The 24575-nt window shown below is 39.5% G+C and overlaps 1 protein-coding gene across 1 annotated transcript in view; it reads left to right on the forward strand.

Annotated features, from left to right (window-relative positions):
* The first annotated feature begins 1033 nt into the window (after positions 1-1033).
* Positions 1034-24575, forward strand: part of suclg2 (succinate-CoA ligase GDP-forming subunit beta) — an 85813-nt gene continuing 62271 nt past the window's right edge. The window contains exons 1-2 of the mRNA XM_062397106.1: positions 1034-1195; positions 22448-22589. Coding sequence (XP_062253090.1) covers positions 1049-1195; positions 22448-22589 — 289 coding nt within the window. The 5' untranslated portion in view covers positions 1034-1048. The remainder of the gene's footprint in view (positions 1196-22447; positions 22590-24575) is intronic.

The raw sequence follows: 24575 nt of genomic DNA on the forward strand, positions 1-24575 counted from the left end.
CCAGGAATCTTTTATGAGCCAAATTAAAGTCCTACATACTTACCTAAACCTATTCCCTAAAACATTTAAATTCTATTTTTCTTTCTTGTCTGACAATTAGTTTAAGTATCATTTCCCCTCTTGTTTTAGCATTCTAATCTTCTATTCATTCAGTCATCCTTCGAATATGAAAATATAATTCATCTGTGTCATCATTATCTCAATTCTGGAGAACACATTATATATAAATAGATAATACATTAATAATACAATTTCAATAATTTAATCATATTAAGACACGAAAGTCAGAGGTCAAGTCAAAACAGACCCACATGCATGCACACTCACACAGAGGTTTGTGAAGGTATCCTAATGAACCGTGCTGAGGAGGATATTTTTTCATCTGTATTATTTATTTGTATTTATTTTTATTTCATTTTTGTCAGCTAGTTCGCAGGATTTCACAAAAACTACTTGGTGGATTATCACAAAATTTGTTGGAAGGATTCATTTTCAGTGCATGCAATTTGGCAGTTACATGCTCTCTGAGTGCCATTTAGCTTAGGACATTGTACTGACTTCTATTCATTGCATATAGCCTAATCAAACCTTGTTCCTAACCTTAACCGAGACCAATCTATGTCTAACCCTAACGTTTACCTAACCACACGCGCACACATCACACACAAACACATATTACTGAGAACATGACCTTGGTGTCATGGTGGCGTCGACCTTTGCAGGAGAGGTTTCCTTTTCTTCATATCAGTTTTAACATGAACAGAACACAGTGGTGAATATCATATCATGTGTATGTGTTTGTCAGGAAAATCATTTTCTAAACAAAGCAAATAATGTGTTTGTAGCTACAACTAAAAAGTCAGAAGCAGACCTGAGAACTTTTCATGGGACAGAACTTTCAGGCTCTAACCTCTAACATGTAACTACACTGTATGGTTGGTTCACAGTTCACAGCGCACGTGTGTACGCGTGCACACTGGACTGTGCGTGTTCACGTGGTGCATGTGTGTGTATCCCAGGAGCTCCGCCTCCCTCTGCCCGTTGACCTATGAACGGCTCAGCGTCAACGCGCACATGCTCGCTACGTCAGTACTCCGTGGCTCTCCGTGTCAACATGGCGGCATCCATGGCATCCCAGGCTGCGAGAGGACTGAGGACAGCAGCTTCTAAACACGTCCTCCTCGACAAACTCAAGGTACAGCTGCAGCGGACATGACCGGGGATGAATGTCCCTCCTCTCCCAGCTTGGGTTGGCTGACGTATGTTTGCTGTCATCGTCTCAGAGAGCTGTCAGTGTCGCTAGCTTGCTAGCTAGGTTAGCATGTGTAAGAGGTGTCAGATCAGAGTTGAGGGGGGGGCAGACCTCTGCTCACAGCTCATGTCCTCACTGTGACCTACAGCTCCTGTAATGAGTAGCATTCATATGATGGAGTTTTAGTAGTGCTCGTTAAAATATCGCGGACTTTACTGGGACTTAAACTGGCCCCTTAAGCACTCTTGTCTTGTTGCCAGAGTCTTTTTCTACCACTCCTAACTCTTTTTACTTAATGAATCATGTTTAATAGCTTCGACTAACCTGTAGATCTGAATCGATCCCTATGCAGAGGCTCATCATTAACAGCATAGACAGTCCATGTTCTCAGTGTGGCCATAAAGCTCGGAGAGATAATGCTGTGCCTGAAGTTTCAGATAAGACCACAGTGTAAAGGTGAACTCCTGCACTTCGATCCCGATCTGTCCCTGAGCTGCAAACAACTGCACCATTCGTCTGGTTTGTCTGTGGACAACATGAGGCCAAATGATCCCGGTTAACGTTGTCTTCTGCTTTGCAAACCGAGCATCAGACCAAATGATTAAAAACAGGGTTTCTCAGAGGGCTGAGGTACTTTGATGGTGTTTTCACACGTATATGTTATGGATATGTTAGGTTCATTGTGTAGAATTGAGGGACATGCATCCACGTTGCAGCTGATAACCCCTCACCTCCCCTCCCCCTCCAAACATGAACGAGAGAACCTGTGGTAGCCTTCGGTTTTTATAAAAAACTCAAAAGTTGTTAAGTTTGTCCAGTTTGGACTACAGTCAAAAACATTGCAACCTCTGTGGAGGACCCGCTCTAGATGTAAGTATTTAAAGGATAAATAAACAGCAATTAATACAATTTAGATGATTACTAACTGGTGAAAACATCACTAGGATGACTAGTTTACATAGAATTTTGGCCAAAAGATCCCTTTCACCTAAACCTTAAACACTGGATCTTTTTAAAGCAAAACACATGTTGTTTTAACAACATCTGCCCTGACTGCTCCGACCAGGATTTGTCGGTGCTAAGTACAGATATGAACAGACCCAAATGCGTCCCGTGATCCCATCACTCAAACCACATTCAGAGGGGATCTGGGAAGCATGTGGCAACATCCTCTTTGCTGAGTGTACGCAAATGATGTCTGCTGATCTACAGTTTCACAATGAATCAAACACCCCGGTTCTCTGTAATTACTCTCGCTCATGCTGACACACACACACACATTGACAATAGACACATCTGTAAACTGTGTACTGGGTGAAAACAACATCATTTAGTCTTCCCAAACGGAAATAATGTACGTGTTTCTTTGCATATAAAGCAGGGAAGTGAGATCTAATCACAAGTGGTCACAGCAGAGACATTCAGGATACATTTTAATGCCAGGTGTGACCAGACACACTTTAAGTCCTCTTATGATCAGATCTCTCAGCAGAGATGTTAATACCAGTTCAAAACAGGACATTATACATTGGCTAGAGGAAGAAAAGTGAAACAATGATGCTCACTGGGGAAGTGAACACTTTGTCCTGAAGTAATCCTTCATATTTTACATGTGATTGCACTGGCATTGGTAAAACAAGCCATATGGTGAATGGACTGCAACTCCAATGTCCGCATCCTTTGATTGATATCGAAAATCTAACAGTGTTTGACTGTTTCCCCAGAATTCAGTTAAGTTGGACGCCTGTAGACAGCCCATCGTCCCAGTGGCCTCCAGGCAGCTTACTGAGATGCTGTGGAATTAGTTCAGTCTTTTTGAAACCTTTATCTTTGACAGATTGAGTTCTTGACTGTTTGACATATTTTCTCAGTTTCATTTCTGCAGTAAAGATGTCAGGAGATGCTACAAATTCCCTTTTCACTCCCCATGAGTTTACCTTCTCTCTGGCAACAGAACAGGTTATATCCGCCTTCTGAAACTCCTGCAGTTCACATTGGACTGACCAAACAATGATTAACTCTGGAAGACTCTCTGTGAATAGACTCAAACACTTGCTAGCACAGCAACATTAAGCTGCAAGCAACCCCTAATGCAACACTCTGTAAAAGACTGTAATGGAATATTAGAAATAAGAGACAAGATATCATTATAATATGTCCGAATGTTGTTTTTTATGTCCAATGCACCACACCATGGCAATTTCCTGTATCTGCAAATATACTTGGCAGTAAAAATAATTCTGATTGTGATCAAGAGACAGCATATGTATGTATTAAAAAAATTATCATATATATAAATCAATCACTTTGATACATAGATAAAATAAGGAAATATTTATTTGAGTTTAACTTATTGAAATATAAATTGAGGCAATATATTGATTGATAACACATTAAAAGAATATGTTTTGTCTTAAATATATATATATATGATAAAACATTTTCTTATTTATAGTACAATACATTGTCTTACATTAGGGTCATTACCATTTTTCTTTCCCTCCAGAGGTGTAGACAATTCTCAGCAAAGTTTATTTCTATTCACTTGGTTGAGGTGCTGCATCTCAGTGTTACAATTGTTGGGACAACTGTGAACAGATTGCTCCCAAAACCACAAAAAGGAACCAGAAACAAGTTTCCCTGTCTTGTATTGACTAACCAAGAAATCCCCTCTTACACAGATGAAAGCAGAATGGTGTTTTTGTCATTGAATTTTAAGCTGTAAGTCACACGCCTAAATAAATCAGCATTGTCTTGTACAAGCTGCTCCTTGGTTGGAGGTTTTTCTTCTGAGTCAGTAGGAGAGATCTGGTCTTTATTGGAAGTGTGCATGTGTAAATGTCCGCAACACTAGTGTTGACACCCTGACTGAAAGGACCGAGCAGGAACCTGTCCCGTCAAGTAGGGACACTCAGTTAGGCACTGTGTTTACTGTACACATGGATTTCTGGGAATAAGAAGGCTATGTTCAGTTAGAAGTCTGTTAATCTATCGTGATTCCCTTTTATAAAATTATTTTATAAAATGTATAAAGTAATGAAATTCTCCAATTTAATTCTCCAGAATTTTCAACAAACAATAGTTAAACAGTTAACTACTTTAAACAATAATAATTCCAGTGCTATACTAGGATTTTGCGTCTTAACTAAAGTATCATAACGCAAAAAAGGTGTTGTCATTTCCAGGCAACACAAAATAATGTTACTCATTTGTTCTTATTGTGGATTGATGTCATGTCATAACAGCTGTAACTTGAAGGTCATTACCTCCCGTGGGCAAAAGAAACTTGCAATATCTGCGGCTGAGTTTTTTTTGGAGCACTCAACTGTGACTCTCGTCCATTGGCTCTGTCCATCCTGTTTGACATGATTGTTGCAGATATACAAATATTGCTGTAAAGAGTGTGATTTATGATCCAGGGGAATATACGGTGGACCGCTTTATGAGACGATTTACAAAAAAAAGGGTTTTCTGTTTTCCTATGATACTGTTGTGTCGCACTATGTTCATTGGCTGAAATCAGGGAAGTGAGTTTAACGGCCATTTAGGATAAATGAGGTAACAAGAAATTGGAGGTCTGGGTGTACCTTTTTGAATGCAACCTTTTACCGATAATCCATGCACCAAAGATACATTTTACAAAGGTTTGGCATTTAGCCATTCTTTTTAATTTACAACCCTGAATGGATGTCTAGCAGATTTCCCTGTAGGTCACTCCTCAAACAACCAAAGAAATGTGTGGTTGGAGAGTGATTCATTATCCTCGGAAACAGTGTTCAGCGTATGTCGAGCACAGAAAAAGGCTCAGAAGGCACAGGATGACCCAATTCGGTTGCCAACAGGTATTGTTAGGTTTTGGTGTCGGTTAAAATAAAAACTAAATGAATAGTTCAAAGTACAAAGTACAAGTTTAAAAGTTTAAGAGTTCTTATCCACACCCATTGTTTTTTGACCCACATTAAATTATCTAATGACATAGAAAATTATCTATCTTGGATATTGTCTGTCTGTCTGTCTGTCTGTCTGTCTGTCTGTTTGTGTGTTTGTCTATGTTCTAGTTTTCTCTGTCCATGTGATGAAAGTGATGGTCGTAGTTGTTCTGTAGCACTGTATCAGATACTGGACTGATTGTCAACAAGGTGTTTCTACAACAGAGTCTTATCAGCCCGGACAGTATCAGCTAAGCTTTGGGATAATTTGTAAACAACAATGCACAATATTCGTGTCAGGATTCACGATGCTCTTAGAGGGGTTCTGGGATGTAGTTTTTTTCCCGCTGCCCTCGTGCTCATTCTCCCTCTCTCATAAATCAAATCTCCTGAATTCTTGTCTGCGCAGCGAGATAATCCTCAGGCTGTTTTTCACTGTCGCTGCACAGTGGTGAATTTGTAAACGTTTGCTAAGTTTTTTTCTTGCGTAAGGTGTTCCTGCTTAGTAATAACCTAACGGCGTTGAAGCCCAGCATGTTTTGATGGGAAACACTGGGAAGAGAGGTGGCTCAACGAGACTCAGTCCTGAATATTTTACAGAGGGGGGTGGAGAGCCCTCTGCTTGCAACGACTTCTTCTGCTGGAACTTCAAACGACGGGCGGCTTCCCCATCTGTCTCAGCAAGAACACATTTACATTTCCTCGCCGCAAGGGATACTGGAGGACAAAGTTAGCTCTAACTGGATTTGAATATCGCTTCACCAAGGTTAATAGCCATTTCTGTAGCTGGTGAGGTGCTTAGGCTTTTTCAATAATTTAGAAGGGCTGCAGTCATTAGGAAATGTTGGCAGCCGCTGAAATGGGGAATACAATGAGTGAATGCACTCTTATCAGCTTAACTTCGGCTGTTGTACCAGCGTAGATAATGAGGGAGAAGGGGGAGTGATGCTGAGAATTAGTTGCGAAAACAATGTCAGTGATTGCTGACAGCTGTAATTCATTAAAAGTGCAGTATGTTGAAAATTATGTTCAGCTGCCATATTAACATGTACATCATCTTTGAATTAAGATATTCAAACATATTATAAGTGTAATTTGGATTTCCTAATGGAATTTGCTAGAGGCCACTCCCTGCGAATTTCAATTTTCTAGTCATGCCGTCCTGACTTGCCCTCGTCCATGGCTGAATCTGGTCGCCTCATTGTGTGTCATGAAGACAGTGATGGTGCTATAACTGTTTCAGTGGCCTGAACACACCTGATCCTGGTCATTGCTTTCATTTGCATATGTGATGTGTCAAAAGTGGACGACCATTAAAACGCCAGTTCATACCTGGCTAGATGATTTGTCTCCACATATGTCCCCAGCGATCGCTTGCTATAGGATCTCGCTTGCAAGCTTATTTTCAAAAAACATATACATAATTTCTGTCAGTCTAAACGATGAGAGACCAGATTGTTTTCAAGGTTTTTGTGTGTGCATGAAAGAGAGAGAGGGAGAGAGAGGCACACCTTCACACCTGCACACCTCTAAAATGAAACATGATTTTATATCTTATACAGAATTGGTATAGTCGATGAGTATGTCTTTTGAGTAATGCTAGTCAAATGCCTCCTCACTGTTTTCATACTTGTTCTCAGAACTGGCAACTTGTTATCAGATCACCTTAAACGAATGCTAGTTCTGAACAAGGCCCATGTTGTAGAGCAACATCACTGCTGCTATTGGTAATTGAGACTCCAAAGAACAAGATACCAAATATGTAATAAATTGTATCAGTGATTTGATTCTTTTATTTTTGTATTATAAATTTAGACTTTTAAGGCACCTGGTGACATGAGTTTTCTGGCATGAGTGGATGTACGTTGTTGCCATAGCGATTCAAGAGTTGTGGCTACAGGTAGATTCTTGTTGTGGATTTATAAGGAATTGAACTTGATGCCTTCTTGTATTGCCACTTTCTTATTCCTGTTATCTTCCCTTTAGACTAAACACCTTTTTGAATATTACTCTGTACACCCTCCCTTATTAGCTATGCTAATTACTGAAATCCCTATCTGCAGAGACACAACAGTCAGGTTTTACTTTCTTAAGCCTGTCTGCAGGAGATTAGACCTGCCATGCCTAAAGACCTGCCAATGATGCAAATCGCACTGATCTAAATCCTGGAGCCATGCTCTACTGCTCTCGCCTCTGTCTCAGCTCCTCTGTTCTGCTCCTGGATCTTGAACAGACAGATGTCATTTCTCGCTCGCTACTTTAATGGTCTGGATATGACCTTAGCCTAACAGGCAAAGACATAGAAAGCTACAAGTGAGACATTGTGAATGGTCCATGTGATTTCTGACATCATTAGTGAGCAGCCTGGACATGATAGATTTATAAAGAAAGTAAATCTTAGAAACACCATTCTGTAGCAGCTCCAACAGAAAGTATAGGCTAATCAGTCGTGGGCTTTTCAGGAAGATGCATTCAGATCCTTTACTTAAAATAAAAATATAGCAATGAAAAAACTGCTCTGTTACAAGTCCTCCATGTGAGATCCTACTTAGATAAAAGTACATGAATAATAGGTGCAATATGTAGTTTAGGTATTAAGGTAAAATATATAATAACATTACAATCTGTAGATTAGTAATGTAGCATCACTCCAAGCAACTTGTAACTGTTGCTGAAGCTGAAGCTAATTTATACACAGTTTCATATCCAAGGACAACAGACACATTTTGTATTCACATGACCATAAAGAAGAAGGAAAAACTAAGTTTTGAATGACAAATGTTTCTGCTCTCACACCCCCCCCCCCCCCCCCCCATCCTCAGTTTCTGAGTTATAGACATTAGATCATTTGAATATTTATTGAAATGAAACCACGTGACGAAGTTCAGACGGAATATTCTGCCGTGAGCCCTCAAGTACTTGATTAATTAAAGGAGACAAGGCTAGATGGTTTTCTGAATTAGCCCACTAATGCTTCATGAGGCATGCTCCTGCTACATAGCTGGATGTAAGTGGAAGTATGCCTGTGATTCAGACTGGCCTGTTTATGCAGAAAATCCAGATTAACTCTGCCTCTTTGCCTCCTCCATTTCCTTTTACTCCGTGTCACCTCCATCACAGCTTACTGCGCAGTACTTGTCTAATTCCAAGACTGCTTGTATTTATGAGTGGCAACTATGTAGCAAACTGCCACCTCGTTAGCAGGAAAACATTCGACTGCAATCAGTGTGGCAATGATTTTGATAGGCGTTCAGAGTACTGCTCTCTCTGATTCAGCCTGTGCTCATGGAAGTGGACACTATAAAGTTCCCCTTAAAATTCCCTCCGGATGGTTAGCTAAATGGATCGGGAAAAGAGACGGGTTCATAACCTGAATGGGAACAAATCAATTACATAGAATTGGTGATCTGGCAATCTGTTAATTTCTTAAACATTTGATAATGCCCCTTAAGGGGCATACTGGTTAATTAACTCTGCAGTCATTTGTCGTCACTAATTAGGCAGTGTCATTTCAAAGGGGTTAGGGTCTAGCCATGACAAATAATGAACATTTTAACCCCACCAGACATCTGGGGATATGGCTTCATAATACGAATTCTTCTGTGCCTCTGGAAACTCCAGTTCTCCGATCAGTTGCAGTTTGGAACAAAGTGCTCAGCATTGTGCAAGAATTAGGGATTTTGTTTGAGCAGGGGGAAAAAATATTTCTTTGTATTCTGCAGTATTGTGCATCATTCTGTTCCCACAATGTGGTGATTCATGATAAATAATGGGTTTTTGTGTGGAATGATATGTGACTATTTAAAGGTCCCAGCTCTACTATGAGATTACATTTTCCCATTATTAATGTTCATTTACACAAAAATTGTTTACATTCTCAAGGTTTAATGATTTCCTGAAATGTAAGAAGTTACTGAACAGTTTACTTTTACTGAGAGGGAAAAAACTATACAAAAACTCCACTATAAACAGCAAATGTCTGAATGTAAAATAGCAACAAAAGAAAGTATGCTTCCAGTACATCACTGCACAGTAAGCCAGACTAAGAGACTGTAGCTGTTATAAATGCTCATGACTCTTGCTTAAATGCCCATATTTGGTCATTGACCAAAGTATTTAACAATGTTTGCAAATCTCATGGCAATTCATCCAATGGATTTCATTGTAATGGAGATATTACAGTTTTGAGTGAAGCCTTGGAAAGATGAATTGGAACTGTAGACTGGCCAGCAGAGAGACATTTCTGAATCATCTTCAATGATGAGCTTTTAAAGGATAAAATACACAACAATTTTGCTTAAATTTTGTTGCTTTGTCTATTTTTCAGTTTTGTTTCGTTACTATATAATAATTTAAATTTTCTTTTTCCTTTTTGGACATTTTAGCAAATATCCATCGAAGATAAGCAAGTGATATGCTGCTGTTAGGACTGTCACTGTTAAGATTGTCACAGATTATTTGCGATTTGAACATTCATTCAAACAAGGGATTTGGTTATATATCGAACTGTAATGACCTGTTCTGTTCAGTCTAGCAGTGAAGTAGACCATGTTAAATGGTTTTAAATAGTTTTAAAGACCATCTTGAATAAACCTTTACATATTTGATTACATTATATTATTTAGCTGATGTTTTTATCCAAAGTGATTTACGATAAATGAATTAATTTAAATGCTCAACAACATTGCAATACACTTGAATAGAAACTAAGAAGACTCCATTTCCTTGTGATCCTCCGGAATAGGAGTCTTCTAAGTTCATCCTCTTGTTCTTCATGGAGTGTCATGGAGGCCACATCAATACAGATTTGCAATATATCCTCATGAATATGCCTCCTTAAAATTGCGCCTTTGACTCAGTAGAGTTGAAAGTTATAGCCTTTCTTTATTTTGCATAGACTTTCAAAGGAACCAACCCTGTATTGACATATTGGAATGTTCCCATAATGGAGCCCCACTATGTTTAGCCTTTGAACACTTGTTAATGTTTATAGCCTGTGTGTTAGTGGGATTTTGTCTTGTGCTATATTCTGAAAGCTATATTCTGAATTGCTGCCATTCTTTAATGTAGCTCTTTGTTGTGCATGTAAAAGCTTTATATATATTTATAATTTATAAACGGCTGGAATAAAACACCAATGAATAATGAATAACAAGGGTAATTTATAAAAAAATGATTTGCTTCTGAAGGTTGGTGAGTGATTAAGGCTCTTGTTCAGGTGTCCTATTAGGTATCGATTGGCTCATGCTGCAGCAGCTTCTTTGCATGTGTTTTCCACATCATCAGTCAGAGCAGTCTTTTCACGACCTGTAGTTCTTTATCAAACAGAGCACTGGGTACTAGGTCTGCCAGTTGTTATTCAAACTTCAAACGCTAACTCGTATGTGGGAAAAATTATATTCAAATTACTGACCTGTTTAAATTCTAAACATGCAGTCTATATATGCATCTGAGCATTTGCCTTGTGTTCCAGAGGAGAGTGGTTCTTAAAGTCAGCTTGACTAATTGCTACTTATTGATCTATCAGTAAAACTTAGCTAATAAATAATAATGACACGGTGCAAGCAAAGCTGTGCTGATGGGATAACCAGGGCATTAAAACATCTGTCTTGTGATCATATGGAGTACAAGGCTTGCATTTGAATTAGTTTAAATGTATAATTTGCCAATTCATATTTGTTTAAACTTTACTTTTTTTGTTGTAACAGCACACCTAGATACCAGAGCTATGTCATTTAAATACAGAAAACCTGAAAGCACTGTAGGTCATATTTTTACCAATTAGGTTGGACATAGAATGAACATAAATTTGGCTCTTCAAACACCCTTCACCCGTAAGTTTATCACTTTACAGCAAACAAATTACGCATAAATACTGACTTCCATCTATAAATATTCAACATCATGAAGATTCGGGTTTTAACTATCGCCACAATTGGTATAGAGTATGCATGCTGTCCCCATCCCTGCCTCGGATTTCATTTAGTGCAGTCCAAAGTAATGCAGTTTAGGGTTAATTGGCCACTCTAAATTGTTCGTAGGCGTGAATGGTTGTCTTTATGTATCACCTATGAAATAGACTGGCGTCCTCAGTCGGTCTCTCCCTTCGTGCACCTACCTGTCTGTGCATTGATCATGAGTGCAATGCTTGACACAGTCCATTTAGCTGTTAGCATGTCCCAGAGATGAAGTGGCCTATAGCTGATTATTTTAAAGAACAAATGAGGACAGAGCGGGAAGAAGAGAGCAAAAAGGACAGAATGCTCAATCCTACTTACAAGTAGTTACTTTGGTATTCTGGGAATTTTCTTCTACCATTCTGAATGCTCTGTTCGAAGGGCCATCCAGACCACTACATGTTGATTTCTAAAAGAAATGGGACATGCAACCCTATATGGTAGTGCTAAGGATGCTGAAGAGGGGACTGCTAAGATACTATTTGCTATGATCTACTGTCTAATGAATACATGTATTTTGGATTAATTTCCCCCACGTACCACATCAACATATATGAATTTTGTGGTGCTACTAAAAGAGAGCGTTGGCTGGATGGTTAAAACCACATTACTGCCATTCTTAGTTTGATAAATAGCCCATGTTCAGACACAATGTTCCCTTAGTGTTACAGCTGCCAGGGCAGAATCACATCTTCACTTACTACTCACTGGATCCTGATGGACTTCACTTCCACTCAAGGAATGAAGGAGTTTTTTGACCTGCCATTTCAACCCTTTGGATTTTTGAGTGACAGATTGATGAGCACTGCAGCATTGACTGGCTGCTGTTTATGGGCCTGATCAGAGGTGATTGCCTGCTTTGTAACCTTCCACTGTAAATTACGGCTTATGGCTCTAATAAATTTCCAGGGGAGCCAGAACAACTCTGTCAGATGGCGACTTTTTGACACTGTTTCACTCTCTCACAGTTATAAAGACAACTTCTTTAAATTAGCCCTAGGTTATTTACTCATTAAGTTTGACAGAAGGGCAAACAACAAAGTAGTAGTGACTTAAAATGACTTTGCAAAGTGCAGAGATCAGATGTCCCGTCACTGTGATGACACTTCTCACAACAAGTGTGGTTTGACATTGTGCACGCTGCTCTCAATCAAACATGAGACTGCACACTTTGGGCCTCTTAGGAGGAGTCCTGATTTTGCATGATGTTGGGCTGAATACCATATGAACTAGCCAAAGTAGTGTTGGAGTATAGTTGACTGCACCAAGATTTCGTCCTTCAATGCCACTCATGGATTAGCACCACATAGACAAGGACATGTCAACCTGATGCAGCTGCTTCCATAGCACTGTCTGTCCTCTGTGTGCCTTTGTTTGGCCGTATGGCGACATGGTTTATTCAGCACTTTTCATTGCTCCAACAATTTTTTTTAACATACGCATTTCAACATAATTTAGTGTTAGGAAAAGTCTTGGTCAGTTTTTGTCTTAATGTCTGTTAACCCACTGTTCTGCTGTAAATTATTGTATTTATCTTAACATTATTCCACTACATGCTATTTTGAAGTCTAATTCGTTTAATACGCTGCATGACTTTTCATTCTAGATATTGCTAATCCTTTTAGAAAAAGGTCATGTGATGTTTTCTACTGCTTACTGTATGATTGCAAGGGTTTAAACTATAAGGTCATGAGTTCATAATTTTACAAATATGATAACCAAGGGAACATGTTTTAAGACACAATTTAGGCGAGGGCTATGGAAAGCCAAGAAAAAAAAAAATGATTCTGCCCAGCTCCTCTCAAATAAACTTTGCTTTATTGTTAACCTGAAATAACCTCAGAAACCTCAGACAAACTGTTCAATTTTGATGGATTTGATACTTGCACTGGTCTGCACCTCGCTATGTGAGCATTCCCTCAGTTAGAAGGTTGGATCAAATCATAAATCAAAAGCATCATTAAGATCTCACTGAAAGTACGACTTTTGTCTTCGGCTTTAAACAAAAAGCTCTTCAAGAAAGAAAGTCAGTAGCCACCTCAGCTGCAGTGTATTGCCGTGACATTTTGTGATCACTCACTGAATATCAAGATTGTTGCTGTAAGCCTGCTGAAAGCAAAACTCCTCCATGAATAAAGTGCTTCTACAATATGACTTCAGATTCTTTGATTTTGTTAAAAGAGATCTTTGCTGTGGGTGTAAAACATAATGGAGATCATGAGGCTATTATTAGACTAGTGTCACATTAATACTATGTCTTCATGGAATGAGTCATGGCTTATTTTTACCCCCTTGAAATTCATGACGTAAAGGGAAAAGCCCTGTTTATTTCTTTATAAAAGGAGAATATTGCTGTTTTTCATTGTGTCCCACTTCTCTCCAGTTAGATACATTTATGAGGGAGACCCTGAGTGCTTCTTTGTGTAGACAAGTTTGCTGTGAATACTTTATCCCATCCAGGACCTATATCTGAGCATACAACTTTGTTTGTGCTGTAGTGTCTCTTCATCAGTGGGCACAGCGCATCCTGTGTGTGTCTATTCTTGTTGTGTGTGTGCGTTTTTTGTGTGTGTGTGTTTATTAAGATAAAGTAAAGCAGTAGTTAGGTAGAGGCAGTGGGTAAGGTTGTCTCCAGAGTGCTGCTGATGATAATTACTGTAGAGAGAGTGTCTCCTGGGACTGGAGGCCAGCTGCTTGCTTGCTCGCATGCATGCCGAGCTGCCACACTGCCTTCCACCACTTCAGGGCAGACATGCAGCACTCAGATTATTCTTCTCCTGTCTTGTCCTGACTGAAGCGAGATCATGATGTGACTTACTGATGGGATTTAGGAGGACTAGGAGTGACTGGAACCATAACTGTCATGATTAGTATGCGGAGGATTTTGAATAAGTGTGTTATACAGTAGGGACGTCTTTGTGATGTCTTTCTCCTTAAGGTGGCAGTTTAATCTGTATAGTTGTTCTGGTGGAGTTGGATGGGCATTGAGTTATTTTGTGACACTTTACTTTCCTAGTTTAAATGTTTCTCTTTGTGTCTTCCTGTTCCTGTGTTCATTTTCCTCAACATGGTGAGATGGGAGACTCCTTGATAATACCTTATACTGTCGTCGGTTTGGTTTTGCCAGTTTTATTTAGTTTTCATTTAATCTTGGCTTCTGAGAAGTCCAGTTTAGTCTTAAACTGTAGGATGGCAAAAAGCTGCAGTTACTACAGTACCCAGGAACCTCAGCCATAATTGCTACAGACAAAGTCAGTTCAGAGTCGATTAGTCAATTAAATTAGATTAGATAAGAGCCATAGCAAATTCAGAATGGATTGTTATTGCAGAACATTACATTTAAATTGACAAACTTACCTAGAGTCTCAAGTATTTGGGCCAGAATCTCGTATGGGTTATTGAGTTTCTACAAAGTGTCATTTTTTAAGCTTCAGATAACCTTTAGATGCACACAAGACAGAATCAGGTTTGTAAAGTTGACTTTTTACAACCCAACCAACACTATTTTGATCATAGTATTAGTTCACCAAAATATAAGAATGCACTCATTATCCATCTTCATAAGAAATCTTTAGAGTTATAATCTCATTCTATAAATAATGTGAAAATAACTCACAGATCACAGTATGTTGGCAGGTAAAGCAATAAGTTGCTTGTTGTTTTGGTATTCACCTCTGCCTGGTGTTGAGCCAGATGTGCCAACATTAAGCTTCTGTTTTAGCATAGCTTGACTTTGAAATGACAGGTTTCACGTACAGCTGTGAAAATCAAGCCTCACTTCATCTTTTAAATTTGGATTTCAAATAGTCAACAATGCTTGCACATCAGAAAGTCTTGAACATCCTAAGAGTATTAAACAATGTAATAAAATAACAATAATAAGAACAGTTGTTCTTCATGGCTCATTACTGATGGGTGTTTCTGGCTTCAGGCTGCCATCAGAGCATAATAAAGAAACTCATAAGAGTAATCGATTCACACATGGAGAAAAGAAAGTTGAACAAGGCAAGTAATCATGTCTAAAAATAATGGCAGCCAAGTCAAACTGATTTCTTGACTTAGATTTAGTACATCGGTGGCAAAACCCCCTATATAGTGATTGTGCAGTTTCAACCAAGTGCCATTTTATGCACTCTGGTCAATAAAAACCTCAATAATAAACCAACTACAGGCCTCAAATGCTGGCTATAATTATTGATTCTGAAGTTATTGTAGTGTATTAAAGATCCTCAAGAAGAAAAGGCAATTTGTTTCCGATTACCCTTTTATCCAGCATCCCAATGCTTTCACATTGCAGTCTTTACCTGCCAGCCTAGTGTTGACGACACTTTGCATCAGTAAGTTAGTTTGGTAGCTCAGTTGTCACCTATGTGAAAAATTGTGTTCAGCTTCAGTTCACAAAACGTAAATTACAAATAATAAATAAAAAAATACACTGGAAATGTAAAAACATTAAAATCTGTCAATATGAAAGTACTGTAACGTCCTCACTTACAGAGGACAAGGAACTTTTTTGTAGTTTAACACTTTTTATTAATCTTTACACGGACATGTCACTCTTCGCTTCACTCCGTTCTCGTTCACCTCCACAACAACCCCACTTCCTCATTAACTCCTGCTCATCAACACAAACAGCCAATGAGAGACTGTCTTCCCCGAACAACCCCATCCTATCAGTCCAAGCAATCACATGTCCCACCCCTGACCCCTTCACAGACCCCAGGATATCAAAATACTCCTTGAACACAGTGTTTTACTGACAACGTCAAAAACTCACATAAACATAAACCCAGTCCGTTACAGTACCAAATTATAATAATTCATTGTAGGATGCAGAGGACCAGCGTTTTGCCGTCACCATCAAGATTACTATTTAATTATGGCACATACACATTATTCGGCTTGTCATTTCCTGTCTCTGCAGGTAAATTCTCAATGTGTCTGTGCAAGGAGGGAACAAGTCTGAACATCATTTTTTTATGTATTGTAGGAATTACTTGCTCAGTCAATTTATTTGTACATATAGTTATATACTAATGTTTAGAAGGTGCAGTGTAGAGTTGTGAGAGCGACACAGACTGCAGCCGTCCATCAATCAGGCCTCAGCCCCGTTGGGTAAAAGGAATCTGAAAACCCACTTGGAGTTTACCAAGAGGCATTTAAAGGACTCTGACAGCCTGGGGGAAAAGATCCTTGAGACTGATGAGACAAAAAAAACCTTTGGGAAGAACTCCAAGCTCCATGTCTGGTCAACATCAAGTAATGGTCCCCAACTGGCTAAAGCCATCCTTTGGTGAAGCATGGTGGTGGCAGTATCATGCTACAGGGAGTGCTTGACAGCAGGGTGAAGAGGGAGAGGGCTCAGAATTGAGGAAAGGATGAGTGCATTTTTTTTTTTTATGTTAGATTAAAGTTTTTGATTCTGAATAAATCTGCAAAAATTCTGTATACTAATTTCAGAAAAAAGTGAACAAAGCAAAGTGCCTGAATACTTCCTAAAGTGACTTTATTGCAATGGCCAAGTAGAAGTCCATCTTTGATAAGGATTATCTATGTGTCTGGTACATACTAAAAAGTGCCCTAGGTTCCTTTCCACTCCCTGGTGTTTTGCCTCAGGGTAACTGTCAGTGCCTGGAGGGACACCTCCAGCCCCACTTGACTTCCCCAGTAAGCAGTAGCTGTTATTTTGGGAAGTCTGCATAGCTCCTTTCTAGCCTTATCTCCACTCCTTCTTTATTTCGTTGACAGAAGAGCCTTTTCATTCTGATGATGTATTTTCATTGGATTATGAGGTCTTGGAAGGTAACAGCAGATATGCATGGTTTTGCTTATTTTAAATGATGTGTCTTTGGCAGGAGTTGAGATTTGAGTTCTCTTGTCCTTTTAGAACAAGAAGGCTTCATGTCACATTATTGACATCTACCAGTGATTTTATAAATTCTATTTTTAAGTGTTTCTTTATGCATATGTTATGTTACCTTCATATTTGTCAAATGACACTGTGTATTACAACATTCTTCTTTTAAGAGGCACACATTGTTTCCCATTGTCTCATTCTTTGGAAATGATAAAGTTGGTAAAAATCAATAAATTTAACTTTTATTTGAAACTGATTCCATGTGATCAGATGTACCAGATTTACCTTTATCTCAGTTTTTAGACCATGTTGATATTTCCAATAAATCCGACGGTCCAGCTATTTTTATTAATCATTTCTCTGAAAATAAACCCAAAAAGCAGTGGCAATTTCACATGCAAAGCTTGAACCAATACAGTTTAGATTGCAATGCTATGTTACTCTTAGGCTCTTCAAATTTTTGCCTCTCATTCACCAAGGCCAGTTTTTTTACCACCAAACTTGCATTGAGTGGACAACCTGCCACCCGAGGAACATCTACCATCATCTGATTGCAGTTCAAACTTGTTCTTAATTTGATGTGTTTTGGGACCTTTGAATTCAAACTTCTATCTTAACGGTTAGCTCTTTTATTTAATCTGTCTCAGTGTGATTTGCTGGTACCTCCTGTTGAAAAGATATGTAGCCTGGTCCTGTGACAGGCTCTCAACTGGCATTTTCTTTAGTCAGATGCAGACCAAAAGGAGGACTGACAGATCGAGACATGCACCCTGGCAGCAATGCACATCCTCCCAAGGCGAACAGTTTGAATGGCAAGGGAAGTGGATGTTTATAGAGTGGAGGCCCTGCAGGTACCTGACAGCAGTCAAATGAGTCCACAAAACAGAGAAAACACGCTCGGCAGCCTCGCTTGTTAAGGTTGTATGGATAGGTTATGCTAAAACGGACTCGTGGGAATAAAGGACTGTTAGAAAAAGATTGACGCAAGCAAAGTTTTACTCAAAGATAGAAACATAAAAACATATCCATGTTGTCCAAATTCATTTGACTTTTCAGAAATGATCTCCAGTTTTTCCCGAATTTGTTTTCCAGATACATTTTTTGTTATTAGTGTTGCTTTTCAGATCCTAATGCAGTTCTGCACTTAAGATATTGCCCTGGCTTTGAACCAAGTCTGCTGAGAGGGAGTCACATCATCATCATCAATATCGGCTGTTATAGAATATCATGGAGGATAGATTGCACCACGCGTACACATACAGACCACTATAAGTGAAACGCATGAATGGTAGGGTACCACAGACGACACTACAGAGGTGACCCACAGATGCCCCTCATTACTGCATTCAGTTATGCGAGACAAGAGGCCAATGTGGATCAGTATATACGGTTCCCCTAGAAAACAGGCAATTTTGGCTCCGCAGAAGTCTCCTGACAGGCTCTCACAGGGGTTGGAGTGGAAAGGCTTGCTAATACAGTGAGTAGTGGCACAGAGAAGGTTGGTCTTGGCATGATCTGTGGTTTTGTTTTCTGTTGATGCACGTTGACAGTTGACAGTTGTGTTTAGTTTTAGATTAGAACTTGGCTTTCCTCCATATAACGACCATGTCTACCTAATTAATTACTAATAACGACTTACAACGGGTTAGTTGGGGTCGCATTTTAATCCCCCCCATTAAACCCTCCACCTTTGTGTTCCTATTACTTCCCCTCATGAAGGATGGAGTGACTAACGTCCTAAAAAGTATAGAGAGGGCTTGTCGTGCCCCATGCACCACTAAATCAAATTGCAGCTTAAAGTTGCATGCACAGTTTTCTTCTGTTTTTTTGTAACTTTATTAGCAGTCTTCATAAAATGTTTGATTTGCTTTGAATCGAATCCATCATTAGTCCGTCATCTTTGCAGTGGTTATATATGCACTTTATATGCACACATTCAAACACTTTAAGACTTATCTTGTGCTATCTCAAACTAGTTTTGGTCATGTGATCAACAATTTTATCATAATAAAAATAATAACAAAATTCAAGTGACACTGTTTTGCCCTAGAGTGAAAGTCAAAGAAATCTGAAACTTGATTGTGGGTATAAACTTGTCTTTATGGGCAGTAAAATATAAACTGGCAGCTATACTTCAAGCTGTGAGTAAGAGAGTCTTTAGACCATTCCTCTGTAGCTCTCCTCTAAATGACGCTGTTAGAAGTCAAGTTACCCAACATTAAACCTGTTTACTCCTAAACATTCAGAACGTGCTCTGAATGCTGAATGCTGCAGCTTTATAGATGTGTTTCTTGAAGTTCCCTTAACCTTAAAGTCTTTGTTCAATAATTGTACTTCAGTGTTCACCCTCCCAAACGAGACAGGACATTTTCTTAGGTGTAAAATTCACAGCTCTGAGGAAACACAATGAAGAGTTTTCATAGTTATTTAGCTGCTCTGGAGACCACTTTTAAGTAAATATATATTGTATTGCATATGAGATGTGTGGCTGTAATGAAAATGGTGCTTTCAGCTGTAACTTTTCATCAAACCCAGCCTCTTTGCCGGCTGGTTGAGTGAATTGAATCCACTCCGACTGCCATAATTCTCATCAGTCAGTTTACAAGGACCCAGATTCAATTTCAAGGTGTAGTGAGCTGCTTGATCCTTTTGCCATATTATGGTTGTGTGTTTGTCCCTGCTGTCAAGCGCAGAAGCAACCTGGAACAGCTGCTACTTCTTTTAAAAAACTGGTGATGATTGTTAGGAGCAGGGTATCGACTTAAGCTGAGTTGGTGAGATGGAGGGTTTGATTTTTCTGTATTGATGTTGTATTGAAATTATTTTACTAACAATATTCTGGTAGTATATATAATGATGAAAAACGCAAACTAAAACATATTAAAAGTATCACAAGATGTCATTGTTCTCTAAACTACAATATACACATGCCTATTGTCTTGTGAAGCCTTAACAGTGGATAACAGCTTTAATTTGACTTAGTCAGCAATGTTATTATGTTAGTTTAATCCTCAGTGGGTGAGGAAATATACACACCGAGGCATACTTTACATGCTGAGCCATAATTTACCCCGCAATCCTTGTTTTCACTTTACTTTAATGGCCTTTCTCTTCTTAATGACTCCCCAAAGATCTTTTTTTCTGCGAAATCATCTGCATGCATGCACACACATCCATGCACGTAGTGTGTGCCGGTGCGGAGGGATTCTAGCTCTACCACAGATCGTGTTCCTCTGTCACATTAAAAAGCCAATTTCTTTTTAATAGCAAAAACAGCTGGAGCTGATGGGCCTTGTGTCTGCTGATGGAGCAGACAGCTCCTGAGTTTGTCCTGCAGCCAGGGTTCGAATTACAGGGGAGCTCTGCTAGGTTTTTGAAGTAAACTGAACTCATCACTGATCTGGTGCATTCTATTTGAATGGACTTGATTTTAATGTTTTCATGCAGTATTTTGGACGGGTTATATTCAAGTCAGAACGGCAAAACAGAAACAAGGTTCTCTCTGACAACTTGGATTCACCAAACGATCAAAGATAACAACAGCGAGTGACAGTGCACTTTTACAGCTAGCCCGGCCTACCACCACCCCCACCCTACAGCAGCGAACCTGCGTCTGACCATGGTGATGTATCAATGCCTTTTAAATTGAACAAGGAAGCAATGGAGCGATTGGAAAAGCAGGAATACCTGTTCCCCAAAAATCTAAAGTTAGGGTTTGTACAGTATATGCTTGAAGGTAAAAACCCTGCTGCTCGCCGAAAGGGCAACCGGAATACCCCTGTACTGGAAGAATGGATAAATGGAGATGTTGGTAGTGGGTCACAGAATAACCTACGGATTTGTTTTTACAAACATTGAGATAGTGTGGCCCATATAAGAGCAGTTGAGATTCCGTAGGGTTTGAGGGGAAGAGATCTTCTCCCAAACAAGGTACTTGAAGGAAATGCCCATATAATGCAGGAAATGTCTGTATTTCAGATCTGCCTATATGGCGCAAAGGAAAAATATCCTGCAGAAATTATCAAAAGCACAGTTAATAGGCTGGCATACCTGATAATTAACATGTGGTGGAAAGGGGAAGGTGGACGATCCTTTTTTGGTTTTGTTGAGCTTTCAGAATGCACGGATGCTGAATCGATTTACAAGAAGTTTGAGGAACAGCTTGAGACAATCGGGACTGGACGATGGGTTTATGGGAAAAAAAATCCCGAAATAGGCCAAATCTTAACCCTGCATAGTGTTACTAGTAGTTCTAACCCTGTGGAAGTGGTATGTAAAGATTATCCGTTATTGGCATGCCAGTTCAGAATGATGGGAGACATCTTGCTGTGACACAGAGAGGCAGAAATTCCAGGGCCTTCATGAACTCCTAACAAGCACAGGATTTTGGGCTCATATGGCTTGTATGACCGATGTTCTGAATTGCAAAGCCTCTTGATAAAGCTGCAATGCAGAGAAACATATGTCGTAGATGCATATGTTTCAACATTCACCACACCATTGACATCTTGACAGCAATGACAACCAGCGGCAGGAAATGGATGCAAATGCAGATGCGCATATGAGCTGGCCTGTTCAACCAGTCTATAATCTGCACTGTATTGGGAAAGCTATTGTTTCAGCACCATGGACAGCTGCAGTGCTGTTTGTTGTGTGCCGCCTGAGCAGAGGCCACTTAGTTCGATGTTTGTTTTTCGTGGTTGTAAAAATAACTCTCGGCCCTACTTCCTTTTTCTATTGTTTCGTTGCTATACCCAGACAGAAGTGTAACGTCAGGAAAATCACAGGCAACGACAGAGACGGACGGAGGGAGAGAGAGAGGGAGCTACAAGCCACAGACAGCTGTTTTATTTCATTGTAGTGAAAAACAAGTTGGTTGAATAATGTTAATCATTTTTTTGTTCAAATGATGTGTTGTTCTTGAGGGGGTGTAAATTGGGTATTGTCCTTTTGTGATTTCGTTTTTTTCACTTGCTCTGATTATGCTATTAAATGTATTCGTTGATTGTTATGTAGCTGTTAGTTAACCTGTTGACTCTATTAACTGCCTGTAGTAATAGTAGTAGTAAGAACTGGGTTGGTGCACACCGGAAAATAGGGCTCCCTCTAGAACCCTGCCTGCAGCTCAGTTTGGGCTGCTTGTCTCATTCCAGGATAATTAGAGGGACTAATCTTGTAGTGTAGGGGAGGCAAGCAGGAGGGAAGAAGAGAAAGGATGAGTTCTGCCCTCTCCCAGGCAGGTGTTGGACATGTTTCGGTGTTTCTGTTTATAATGTAAAACAGCTAAGAAGATAGGGCACAGGCTTGGGAAGATGTTGAGCTGAGGAGGAAAATGTGTTGTCATTAGGCATGATGGATTCCTCAATATGGGTGCTTCATTGCTCTGTCTTCACTCTTTCTTCAAAGTCAAGCTTATTAATTCTGCTCTGCCACCCTCCCCCCTCCTCTCCAGAGCACCTGGTTGAATCCCAGGAGATGGCTGAATCTGCAGGAGTACCAGAGCAAGAAGTTGATGCAAGAGAGTGGTGTTGCTGTCCAGCGCTTCTATGTGGCCGACACAGCTTCTGAGGCCCTGGAGGCTGCCAAGAGACTCAGTGAGTAGGACGAACACACACACGCTCACACACACACACACACACACACTCAAACACACCCCCAGACTGCTATCGAGTTCATCTTTCTCTGGAGAGTAAGAAGCCGTCTTCCTTGATAGGACTGCAAATTGGTCAATACGTTACTTATGTACTAATACTAAAATTATATCTTTCTTTGACATGTCGCAGAATATTTACCTTCAGAAAAGTTTTCTCTTTTAATCCTTTTAGTTCATCTAACACAACAAGCCAAAATTGTAAAACAGAAAAGTTTGATGTTGTAACATCAGCAGCCAAGGCCTATGTGAAAAAAAAACAACATTTTAAAAGAGTATAATTTAAATGAGCAAATAATCATATCAAAGGATGCACAAGACTCAACAGAGCATTCTGATTCAGATTTTGGGTCCTTCACAGTATTCAACACTTGGTGCAGTGTCAATGCCGTGCCCTATTTCTTACCATAATAGGTAAGCCCTGAGGTTGAGATTAACTATGTGACAAATAAACTGATGTGTCTGCGTTTGAGCGGTAGTGTCTGTTTTGGGCCCAGTCACATCCCTTTTACATCAAACTATTTTGAAATGACATGATCTGACATTGCAATTACTACAAACGGCATCCTGATTTTTTGGCACCTTGCTTTGCCATATGCAACACACAGGGCTTTTTGAAATACATCGGAAATGATCAGTTTGTACCTTTTTTAAACATTTGGCCACATTGTTTCCTCACTGGACAAGATTTCTTGTGTCTCGGATTTAAACATTAGTGCATACTGTCTTATTGTAGTGCTGGTAATGAGTTGAATTTCTGGTTGTGTAAACCGTGATTTGGATGTAATTGCTGTGTAATTGTACTGATGCACACTGCGAAGCCTTGACAGTCCTATTTTGTGCAGCATTGATCTTCGGCCCTGCCACAAGGCGTGCAAATGGCTGTGGTTAATCAGGGCTGAAGTTTTATCAAGTTTAATCGCATCTTCATGTGTTTGCTTATGTGAGGAAGCCTGTGTTTTTTTAGCTTAGTGCCTGTGCCTGCTCAGTTTTTCATCATGTAGCTCATCCGTGATAATTTGTTTCACAACCTCTCGTGTTCAGTTTCTTACGCTTTGCATGTTTTATTTGTTTTAATTCATTTATTTTTAATCCTCAGTTACAATTCAGTTTTTGCCGCCAGACACTAGCTCAAAGCCATGTCAGGAAGTGACTGGAACTCCAATATTATTGCTTGTAGCACGAATCTTCACAAATGCATTTTGCATGCATGAAATAATATGATTTCACACGCATTCTAATGCACCCACGCATAGCTTTGTCGTCCATTACCTGCTGTCCCTGTTCTTCTCTCTTGGCACACACCAAACTCCCTAAAACATACAGTGTATATTTCCACCCTTAGCTTTATATTTTATTCAGTGTCCTCTCCAACTATAGCAGTAATTTTCAGATAATGTATCCAGGTCTGTTGTCAGCCAGTGAGATGCCACTCTTACTGACGCCTTTGGGTTCCAGTGCCTGGGGCGCTGCTTTCAGTGGCCCTGGTTTAGATGCAGCGAAAGATAAACTGAATAGAACGAAGAGGATATATATTTTCATGACAGTATCTATATTGCTTTGAATGGGAAGAAATGGAGAAACAAAAAACTCAGGACTGAGGAGTTAGAAGGGATTAGACAGTTTAATAAAACTAAGGCTAGAATCAAGGGTTGATTTACCTCAAACTTGTCTGTTTCTTCCCATGTCAGAGTAGGCTTCTGGCCCAACAGTATTTTAATGCAAAATATATGCAGAGGGAAAGCAGCCTGATGTCTAAAGGGGATTTATCCAGATGCCCACAGAATTAGGCTTGTTTGCATGACTGCTGTTTTGAAATATTTGTATTATTCCCTTCAACCAATATCACTTATTAGTTTGCACTTTATTGCTTTACAGAAATGAACGAGACACATGTTAGAAAGCCCAGCATCTGGTTTTGATAAGTGAG

Source organism: Platichthys flesus, chromosome 2, assembly GCF_949316205.1.
Source record: "Platichthys flesus chromosome 2, fPlaFle2.1, whole genome shotgun sequence".
In the NCBI taxonomy this organism is placed as follows: Eukaryota; Metazoa; Chordata; class Actinopteri; order Pleuronectiformes; family Pleuronectidae; genus Platichthys; species Platichthys flesus.